This window comes from Branchiostoma belcheri, unplaced genomic scaffold, assembly GCF_001625305.1.
Source record: "Branchiostoma belcheri isolate BF01 breed outbred unplaced genomic scaffold, Haploidv18h27 scaffold13, whole genome shotgun sequence".
Lineage (NCBI taxonomy): Eukaryota > Metazoa > Chordata > Leptocardii > Amphioxiformes > Branchiostomatidae > Branchiostoma > Branchiostoma belcheri.
The window spans coordinates 2098837-2110433 of NW_017802713.1; the positions used below are offsets into that span (position 1 = coordinate 2098837).

Sequence of the window (11597 nt, forward strand, 5' to 3'; positions counted from 1 at the left end):
TTTTCAATTGTCAGATATATCAATATCTCCAACCGGCAAATATGATGAATTCCAATCAAGTTTTTGCAGCAGTGACGTAAGCGTAAACATTACGCCTTCTTGTATATGAAGCAAAAAATATTGCAAGTATATAACACATGTCGAAACCTTCTCTGTAAGCATAATGTCTTACGTAAGAACGACTGTTGTTATATTTACAGAAGGAAAACATATTGTTTTTGCTACGTTTCTTCTTTTCCAAACAGTGACTTTTGACCTGACTGACCCAGACTGTCTCTCACCATGGTAACTGATTGATATTGTTGCAATTTTATAGTAGGAGGGATTTAGACTCCTGTCACCATATATGTGAATGTGTTTGAGTAAGAATTAACAGACCAGACCATGTGCGAAGGTAAACATTATGCATTTGCCTTGCAACTGTTACTTTTCTAGTTTGACTGCTGTTTCTCCTGCCTTATTAGTACAGCTTCAAAACGTTCAGTGGATTTCCAAAACGTTCTTTCGCGTTGGTACGTTTGTCGCCCTTCGTCGTAACGTCGCACTGAGGACTTGTGAAACTTGTCGTAGTGACTTTCTTTCCGTCATCTTTCTGGCCGTTTCCGTTTGAAAGTTTGGAAACCGGACGTGGCGAGTAGTCATTAAGATTGAGTATAGTGGAGTACAGTTTGTCGTTACTTGCTAAGCAGCTCTGGTGGTAGGCAGGGTTGCTGTTGTAGACTATCTGGCTTCTCCGTTCCTCCATGCGTTTCCTTGCCCTGGAGAGTAAGAGTCTCTGCCGGAGATGCCAGGCACCCGTACCTAACACTATTCCCATGATAATCGACGTTATGGCAGTAACTGCAAGCACTGTAGAGTAGTTAGACGGACCTGGAAAACAGGAATGAATGTATCATATATCAGATTTTTATGTTTAGCCTCGCAGAAGGAAAACATATTGTTTTTGCTCTGCTTCTTCCTCTTCTTCCCAAACAAATAAGGTCAGTGACCGGAACCAGACGTCTGTCACCATGTTAACTTAAGTGTTGAGTTACATCATGTTGCAACTTTACAGCAGGAGGGATTTAGACTCCTGTCACCATATATATGAATGTGTTTGAGTAACAATTAACAGTCTGAGAGCAGACCACATGCGAAGGTAAACATTATGAATTTGATTTGCAAATGTTACCTTTCTAGTTATAATCTGCATTTTTCAGAATCGCATTTTTTTAAACAAAAAGAAGAAGCAAGCTAAATGGACAGAATATTGGTGAATACACAAGACATATACAAACTGGGTAATATGTAGGTCAGTTTTTTAGACAATTTTAAGATAAAAAAGGAAAACTTTCTGTCCTTTGCCCACTATTCTAATATCTTATTTGTATATGACTGACATGTATCAAACTGGATTTCATCCAATTATCACTTGACAACGAGCTAATAGATGTATAAAAGAAACCTCAACTTACCTTTGTTTTGATCTTGTCTGCATTCTGTTGCATTGCTGCAGTTGCCCTTTGGTGACGTAATCCGTGGTGTCATGGCGGTCACCTTGGCCGTTACATTTGAAATCGGCAAAGTAAATCTTTCTAATGTCGTGTAGAGTTTAGTGGAACGCCCAACCGAATTGCTGAAACCGGAAACGGATGTAGTAGGTATGGTGGGAACAGTCTTGTAAGTTGACTTGTGATTGGGCGGAGTTGTGGCCAATGGCGTTGAGGTTCCTTTACCTGGCACTCCGGCCGTTTGGACGCCGTTGATTGGTAGGTGATTGCCTGTCACGTGATGGGGAGTTGATGGGAAGGTGACGTCATTGACACTTCTTGGTGCTGGCCTTGCCGATGTGAAGATCGTTGCTAATAGAAAAAGGAGACGCGATTTTAGACATCGCACAAATGATATCATGAGTAATAATATAAGCATTCATTTGAAGGGATCACAAAGGATTGTTTGTTCGTTTGTTTGTTTGTTTATTTGCATATAATCAGAGAGAAGAACAATAAAATGAACATATTACAGTAAAATAGGATATGCAGGGGAAAGATAAGAAGCCATAATGACTTGTCTGTGATCTTCCACCGACTAAATTAATTGACAACTGTAATAATGGTAACAAATCAAATGGTAATAATAAATAACAATAAGTAATTGAAAAAAACGATCAATATGATAACGGTAACAAATCAAATAGTAACAATAAATAACAAAAGTAATTGGTAAATAACGTTAATTAGAAACGGTATGTTAAAAAATAAGTTAACAGAGGATGGTTGTTTAGTACCAGCTATTCGTATTAATATTTTTGTATTATTCAAAACGTTGCAGAAGTTTGTTAAAAGCGAAACAATGCACAAAAACATCTAGCTAGTTTACATAGCCAAACATTAGTTTTAAAGGCACCCCGTGCAGTTTTTAGGGCTTGGAAACCCAATTTTTCAATGTCAATATTCTAGTCATCTATCTACATACTGATGAATTGAACCATCATGGAACAAAACCCTCATGGAACAAAAATACACAAATTTTTGACGGAAAATGGTTACTGGAAGGGACCATGGCTGATTTTTAGGGTACCACCAAGAACATAAAGGACTCATCTCGGGGCTTGTTTATGCAGTTTTAAAAGCCCAAAGTATGAAATACTACTCAAATGTGCTAATGTGAAGCAGTATGTGTCAATATCACAAAGATTGCCTTGTTCACAATATTTCCAGTTTTGCTACCGCATTAGATACCTTTAACAAGTTACGCAGCAACAAACGTTAGAAAAGTGGGACGACAACAACAACCACACAATCGTCCTCTTTACCATGAAAGCTGGCTATGCATGCATGAAAGACATGAGCAAATATACAACCAGGCCTCGTCTCAGGTTTACGTTTCCTAATGAGTATTGGAGAAGTCAACACCAGATATGTACACCCGGGCACGTTCCACGGAGTCTGTCACCGAGAACCGGTCACCGAGAAGGTGGATAAGACCTGGTCTCGAGTTATGTGACACCATTTTCGAGCTTAAAGGCATCCAATGCAATTTCAGGGCAGCAAAACTGGAAATATTCTGAATAAGGCAATCTTTGTGATATTGACACATACTGCTTCACATTAGCACATTTAGTCAGCATTTCATACTTTGGGCATTTAAAACTGCATAAACAAGCCCCAAGATGAGTCCTTAATTTTCTGGTGGTACCCCAAAAATCAGCCAAGCGCCCTTCCAGTAACCATTTTCCGTCAGAATTTTGGCTCTATGAGGGTCAATATACAAAAAAATTACAATAGTGTGGTTTCAACTCAGTATGTAGATAAGTGACTAGAATATTGGCTTTGAAATATCGGGTTTCCAAGCCCTAAAAACTGCACTGGATGCCTTTAAGCTCCCTGGCCCCAGATTTAACCTCTTTTTATGGCACTAACCTGGTACAACTAGACACGAAAACATATGAGATTTACCACACACCATAAAGCTGTAAAAATCTGAGTATCGCAAAGATATCTACTTATAGCTGACGGCAAACAGTAAAATATTTTCAGCACCATATACAATAGAGCATTCGTTGTTGATTAACACCCCCTATAAATACCTCTGTTTGTTTCACGTGAAAATTTCGACAGAAGAACGTACTGTAGTTGAAATGTCTGTTGGTCAGTACACATCCGGGGTGCTGATGCTGCAATTAACTATGACCTATTAATCATTAAAAGCCCCTTTAAGTATGGCGAAGGCGAAATAAAAGACGAAAAAACATTGCTGATCAAATATATACCAAAAGTTCGTCAAGTCAACATGTGTAAAATGGAAGCTGACAGAAAAACTGACATACCGATAGTTGCCTTCGTACCAAGGCCACTGTATCTAAAACACCCCAGTATTCACATTTTCTTGTCTTATTATTCCTTAAAAACATCAAGACATGAAAGAAAGACAAGGTCGTTCTAAGACACTGAATCCAGGCCACTACACTACGCTTAAATTACGAATAAGTCTATGGTAAACATCACACTGTTCTACATGTACACTACTGAGAGAAATGTAGTTCTGTACTTTGTCAATAACTGCACTGTTTGTACGAACGTTCTGATATATATAGCCCTAAATAGGCTTGAACTTTAGTAGGAAATTAATCATTTATAATTCGGTAAAGGCTACTGTATCGACAAAGATTATGGTCTAAAACAACCCAGTGTTCACATTTTCTTGTCTTATCATTCCTTAAAAACATCAAGACATGGCAGAAAGACAAGTTCGTCCTAAGACACGAATCCAGGCCACTACACTACGCTTGAATTACGAATACTTCTATGGTAAACATCACACTATTCATTTGTGTGGCGTTCGCCGTCGGGAATTATTTCATTGTAAAAGAACTTACATACATGTGAAGTATAATTTTTCGTAGCCTCCATAGCATGCCAAAAACTGGGGGGTTTGGGTCTTCATGGTCTTTGGGATCTTTTATGTGCTATTTTCTGATTGCATGTAGACAACATAGCCGGCCTGGTTGAATTACCTCCGTTTAACTGGGCTAATCAAAAAACAGCCGAAGACCACCAAACCCCCAGTTTTAGAAGCCTGCTACGGAGGCTAATTTTTTTTAATTATAAATGAATAATTTCCTACTAAAGTTCAAGCCTATTTAGGGCTATATATATCAGAACGTTGGTACAGCCAGTGTAGTTATTGACAAAGTACAGAACTACATTTCTCTCAGTAGTGTACATGTAGAACAGGAACATTCTTGTACTTACCCCAAATCTGTAGAGTACATAGCACGAAAACGAACTTTGTGCCCATGATCTTCTTGTACGTTTGTTCCCTAAGAAAGACTTCTAAAAATGTTCTGCTGGGCTTTCGCAGGATTCACGGTGGTTTACTCTGGTACTTCCTCATTGCGTTCTGGTTTCATACCAGTGTTAACAGGTGTGCCGGCACTTGTGAAAACTTGTTTACGGAAAAAAATGTGCAAGGCCGCGGGCGGTGTGTCGCCCGTGCCTCTCCCCCGGTGAAGTCACCGTTAAAATTACAACTTGTTTGTACAAAAAACAACGTGTTGGCAGTTTGCGGGTCAGTGGCAGTTTTTGGGTCACCGCCTTTCTTTGTGAGAAGACAAGACCGACAGAGTGCCGTGATGGAAAAAAATGGCAGAGTGCGCGACTCGGAACTTAGAGTACCGGGTTCGAGTCCTGGCATGCCACCGACCTTGTGCCCTTGGGAAAGGCACTTTAAACGACTTTCCTCACTTAGCTCAGGTGTAAATGAGTATTGTCCTGTCATGTATTTGTCCCCTGTGTTGGTGTCGGCATTAATATAAGTTGAAAAAAATTGAGTGTGTCGTCACCACGTCTGGTGATTACATGTTGGAATAAAAAAGAAAAAAGAAAAAAAAAGATTGTTCCAACAACTTGGAACAAGTTGTTGTTTCAACCAACGCTTTTTATTTCATGCTCACATTCTATAAGTTCCCTTGATTATGACATTTTTCACCGACATTGTGTTATTGCGTTGCGTTTTCCTGTCGATCTGATATTATCTCTCTCCAGAAATAGAGATGAAATAAAATGGCAAAAAAATTGGCCGTGTAAAAGAAAACTCTCGTATATACTTAACCCACCTGATGAAACTATTTTCGGATGTTTAACCATCTATATCATCCCGATCAGTTATAATTTCTCAATGAAGCAGGTTAATATAAGATGTATGTAGCAGGTTAATATAAGATGTATGTAGCAGGTTAATATAAGATGTATGTAGCAGGTTAATATAAGATGTATGTAGCAGGTTAATATAAGATGTATGTACGTCGATGAAGGTTAGACATCCAGGTAATACGATATGCAAATATGCAAAAAAACAGTTACTCAAGCTGGATATGATTTTGAAAATCATATCCAGTTGCTTGAGTAACTGTTTTTTGGCATAAGATGTATGTAGCAGGTTAATATACGATGTATGTAGCAGGTTAATATAAGATGTATGTAGCAGGTTAATATAAGATGTATGTAGCAGGTTAATATACGATGTATATAGAAGGTCAATATAGGATGTATGTAGCAGGTTAATACAAGATGTATGTAGTTGGCGTAAACGGATAATTTGACAAAGGCACTGTATACAAATGAGCTATTTCTGGCGTAAACGGGTAATTTGACAAGGTGTTCACTCAACCCGTGCCTCGTTGCTTCGGTGAGTGTGTATAATTCATGGCCACTGACGCGTAATACTGAGAGTGAGAGAGCATGTTAATGGTACATATTAGTAGGGGTAACCTACGAGTGTAGTCTGATACCAAAACAAAGCCTTCACGGGCGTCCAATGGAGTTTTTAGGGCTTGGAAACCCGATTTTTCAAAGTCAATATTCTAATCTACATACTGAGTTGAAACCACACTATCCCAAATTGAACGTTATGGAGCAAAAATACCCAAAATTCTGACGGAAATGGTTACTGGAAGGGCCCTGGGCTGATTTTTAGGGTACCACCCATAAAATAAAGGTCTCACATTGGGGCTTGTTTCTGCAGTTTTAAATTCTCAAAGTATGAAATGTGCCTATGTGAAGCAGTATGTGTCAAGATCACAAAGATTGCCTTATTCAGAATATTTCCAGTTTTGCTGCTCTGAAATCACATTTGGTGCCTTTAAAATCTAAGCCTGAGACGCAAAAATAATTGTATAGGATTCCCTGAATGTTAAGAAGGCTGTGAAGTAACGTAAACCAAGATGCGTCATAGAGGATGTTTCTTTAAGAAAGTAGAACACTCTCTTAAGGAAACGTAAGGAAACGCTTGAAACAACGCTTCCCTCTTTGCAACTACCACGGCTACCGGTTGCAAATACTTGAGAAAGAATTACACAGTCCTTTTCTGACGCAAGTAGCTAGTTTGAAAAGAACTCCATGTTGTTTGAACAGCTAGACCCTTGGTAAGGCCACAGCAAGTAATTTTGTGGATGACATCAGCGCGCGCATTAATTTTCGCCTGATTTGGGGGAAAAAAAACAAGAAATTTTGTTGCAGTCTGACAGTGGTCACCATGCCGAAAATGGGCAAAGATGTCTGTTGCCATGCCGGAAGGTGGATGGCAGATAACTATGAAGAGAGGAGACAAGAAAAGGCTCTGATTTATTGTTTTGTTTATTACTTTGATGCAGTAATGTGTGATGCTGACTATGTATATGTGATGTTCCCACTGAATCAAAACTATTTGTACAATGTTTGAGTCAAAATTTTAATTTGTAAGAACCTTGTTTTTTTCTGCCCGTCTTGTTTTTTTTTCGCCCGCTCGCATTAGATTTGGAGTCTGCGGAGGATGTCATCCATAAAATTTACTTGCTGTGGCCTAACACTGCCAAGGACGTGCCGTGGTTGGTCGGGGGTGACGGTCACGCTTCAGGTAGAGACAAACACAAACGACAGGTGAGACAACATTACACCTGTTCGCGCCAGTGACGTCATAACTGTCGCTGTGCCAACCAATGGCGTGACGTTGTCAAACCATATACATGATCCTGCCAAATACATGACTCCGACATAGCCTCCGTAGCAGGCTTATAGAACTGGGGGTTTGGTGGTCTTCGGCTGTTTTCTGATTAGCCCAGTTCTAAAAACGGGGGTAATTCAACCAGGCCGGCTATGTTGTCTATATGCAATCAGAAAATAGCACATAAAAGACCATGACGACCCCTAAACCCCCCAGTTTTTGGCATGCTATGGAGGCCAACTCTGACACTACTTGGGGGTTTGCAATATACCTGAGACAGGTAGCCTGGTACCCAGCCTTATCGTGGTTGCGGCATGGTACCTAGTTGGGGCAGGCTGTGTCTTCGGGGCTCTTTCCCCGCCCAGTACAACAGGCCACCCGGTAGGAGTGTTTCGCTAATAGAGATGGCACGCCGGGGTGATTTGCCCTAACACGAACGTGGTGGGGCTAATCAATCTCCCATCGTGAAATACCCACCGGGAAACCTAGCTGAGGCGGGCGGGGAAGAGGTCCTGCAGCCCCGGGGAAAACCCGCCCCAACCACGATAAGACTGGATACCAGGCTATGAGACAAGGGGTGGGAGGGGTTTAGTCGTGATGTGGGAGACTAAACCTAACATATGCCTATTCGTAAGTCTAACCCTAGCCCTGAACAATGATCCCAACCCCAACCCTAACCCTTAGTCTAATACCTAATACCAACCCTAACCCTAGCCCTCTCACGTATTTGGCCCAACAACGGGCCATTTCCAAGAAGCGACTATCACAAGGAAGAACAGGAACTTATTGGAAAAGGAAGTGGCAATGGATTTACCCCACCCACCACAACCAGTGAGCAAGATTTATTTTAAGACAAAAAATGCAAAACACGTGATAACAAATGTTGCAAAAAACTTTTTCAACAAACCATAAAGCCATCTTCATGACTGGCTTGGTTACAGTATGAAGTTGTGGGGTCGTACGCGTGAGGCGCAGTCGGTAGCGCGTTCGGCTCACACCCAAGAGGTCGCGGGTTCGAACCCTGCCCATGTCACCCATCTTGTGCCCTTGGGAAAGGCACTTTACACGACTTTTCTCACTTCTCTCAGGTGTAAATAATAATAATAGTAATAATAATGATAGTAACCTTTATTGTACATTCATGCCCTATCGGGCTATTAGTACAGGTCAACAGATGAAAAAAGTATTGGAAGGAAGGGTTCAATTTCGGGGCGCAAGGTAAAAGGGGTGGAACTTCGTCTTTACCACCCATATCTTAACCCGAACAGAGGACAGAGTGACGCGGGATTTGGTGCTATCCCAAGTCGCTATGCACTATGGGAGGGGTAAGACCCTCACATGTTATTCTTTCCTTTTGTGGTTCAATGACTTAGACATTATCAGTTTCTGATCACTTTTGAAATGCTTACTCTCCTGTTTGTATCCTCTAGATTGGACTTCTGCTAGGAAAGGAAGCAGAACTTGGTCCATGAAAAACAGGGGACGAACCTAACAGAGCTGAACCCAGCCATCCACAGAAGGATACATCACATCACAACCATTTCTAGAAACACATTATATCTCCAATTTGGCCAGTAAATATTAATTATGCATGTATGTTTTACATTAAGTTACACTTTACATTACATTAAGTATGTATGTATAGTTTTATAGAGTGTGCAATTGCCAATATTTTTCACAACTGTAGATTTTCATTATCATTTATTTCATATCAAATTCCAAAGAACACTTATTATATATAGAAGTGGGTAAATTCGTTGGCTCGGCGATCAAAAGAACATGTCAAATAAAACCCAACAAAACTGGCTTGATATATATCTTACGTACTGTAGTATAAAGAGTAAAGTGTACAAGTCTAAGTCTAAGTAGTATAAAGTAGTAAGTCATACAAGTCTAAATAGTATAAAGAGTAAAGTGTACTGTAGAAATTCATTTTTGTTTTCAATTAACAAGTTACAATTAGCCTTCTGTCATGTATTTGTAATAAAAATAAACTTATCATCATCATTATTTCATCCTACGTCATGTTTTCTATTTACAAAAATGTAATAAGGTTGTGATGAGACCTTTGTAATTAAATGAGGCCTTTGTAATTAAAGCTATCAAAAAGACTCGAAGTTTACTTGGAGTCTGCAGAGGATGTCATCAATTAACTTTACATGCTGTGGCCTAATTGCAAACATGGTAAGATGGTGTGCTGAGTGAATCATTGGTACTGTGGTATGTAACGTTACATACATGTAATGATCTTTGAGTGGCAGACGGGTAGTTTTTAAATTTCATCCTTGGCCTTACAAGGGCAAAAACATTCAAATCCCCAGTTATAACGTTAATGTTACTCTATAGTAACAGTACATAGAAGTCAGTGATATAAGCAAAATATCCTTCTACCCATCTTTTCCTAACAAAGGTATAACGTTAAATCATAGGCAAGACCACCCTGAGGTAAACATATTGCATTTGCTTGCAAATGTTACCTTTCTAGTTACTATTTCTTTAAGTCATTTGAACAATATGCATGAAAGTTATAGATCCTATATCTACTTATGACGTTATGAGTTACAAACAAGTGCTTTTGAAAAAAGCTGACATTTCGGCTGACGAAGGTTTTACTGCCGTTATTGAGGTAGAAGTTGTTGAAATGATATTACCCAAGTTGATGAAATTGTTACGAGACCACTTAAAGAAGAAAACACATGTACATCTGATATATGTATGTAACTCTTCATATATACATGATGAAAAATAGCAATTTTGAAACCCGCAGCACTGTGACGATTTTGATGACAGCACATGCTACACAAAAAACAAATGCTTCATATTGACATTCCTGAGTAAGAACAATGCAGCAGGCAAACGTAAAAGTGCAAACATAATAGAGAAACATAGAAACCTCGCGAGGACTTTTCATGCAACAACGACATCTAGCGACATGCGGCATGTCTGCAGGCCTTAAAAAGCAAAACAGCGGATGTTAAAAAGACAATTTAAAAAACTCATACGTCGGGACTTGAACAATTAGTTTTTGAGTGTTAAAAGCAAAACAGCGACTGTTAAAAAGAAAATTTAAAAAAAGTTCCTCTCCGGGGATCGAACTCGCTATGTGCAAAACCCGCCACCGCCACTCAGCATCGCTACCGCTTGAGCTATCTGATTGCGTAACTGTCTGACTGCCTAAGCAACATAGTATACATAGCAATCCGAGAAAATTGGGCAGTTCCGAGCAGGATGAACGAATTATGATTGAAGCATGAAAGCCCGTCTTTAAAAAGAGTAAGTATCAAACGTATTGACATTCCTGAGTAAGAACAATGCAGCAGGCAAAGGGCAAACATAAAAGGGCAAACATAATAGAGAACTAGAAAGGCCGACATTTGCTTGGGAGCAAATACAGCATATTTCAGTCCATCTCCCTCCCACGCAAAAGTGGACTATTCCAAACTTACCCCAGTACAAAACTGGCAAAGGTTCTCAAATAGTAGCTATATGAGAACAAAGATGCAACAACAAGTACTTTGGATCTCGAAAGCTTTACTAATCTTATTGCAGGTATGCAAAAACTAACAATGATGAGATTTGATACATTTTGAAGGTCTTAGGCACATAAAATTGAATGTGTGGGTTATTACGCACCACTTAGGTGCAATGTGACCTCAGGTAACCCGCAATGGAACATGTGTTCCATGGATGGAACCGGCCATTCTTTAGATAGAACATGGAACGGGTACAGCACTTTTGGCCCTTTTTTGCTGAAAATAGCCATTAAAGTCCCCCAAATGAGTCATTTGGAAGTGGTGTATGCCAAATATGTGACTGCTATTCTGTAGACACATGTTCAAGGTACCCTTATACCGAATTTCAGATCATTTGGTTGTAAAACCAGGGCTCAGGATCCAAAAATCCATTTTTTGGCGAAAAATGCCCCAAAAAACCTTCATAAAATTTTTCAAAGGCATGTATAAAAAAAATGAAAAAAACGCCTGGGGGTATTGGCTCACTCTACCTCCATGCCAAATTTCAAGTCATTTGGCTGAATGATGGCGGAGTTGAATCCCTTTGACTGTGTGGCAGGAGGAGGAGAAGAAGAAGGAGGAGAAGAAACATCAGAGAACACAATATATTTCATCCATACCATG

At 39.7% G+C, this 11597-nt stretch overlaps 1 protein-coding gene across 1 annotated transcript; it reads right to left on the reverse strand.

Annotated features, from left to right (window-relative positions):
- Positions 1 to 360: 360 nt before the first annotated feature.
- Positions 361 to 4982, reverse strand: LOC109463870. The gene is made up of 3 exons (XM_019760740.1): positions 4734 to 4982; positions 1455 to 1841; positions 361 to 870 (listed from the first exon to the last, which is right to left on the reverse strand). The coding sequence occupies exons 1-3, from the start codon at positions 4777 to 4779 to the stop codon at positions 461 to 463; spliced, it is 843 nt and encodes a 280-aa protein (XP_019616299.1). The 5' UTR covers positions 4780 to 4982; the 3' UTR covers positions 361 to 460.
- Positions 4983 to 11597: the final 6615 nt, after the last annotated feature.

Coding starts and splice junctions, on each gene's coding strand:
- LOC109463870 (XM_019760740.1), bottom strand. CDS start 4,779: ATGGGCACAAAGTTCGTTTTCGTGCTATGTACTCTACAGATTTGGG. Junction 1,842..4,733: donor ATGTACTCTACAGATTTGGG/GTAAGTACAAGA, acceptor TTTTTCTATTAG/CAACGATCTTCACATCGGCA. Junction 871..1,454: donor CAGACAAGATCAAAACAAAG/GTAAGTTGAGGT, acceptor CCTGTTTTCCAG/GTCCGTCTAACTACTCTACA.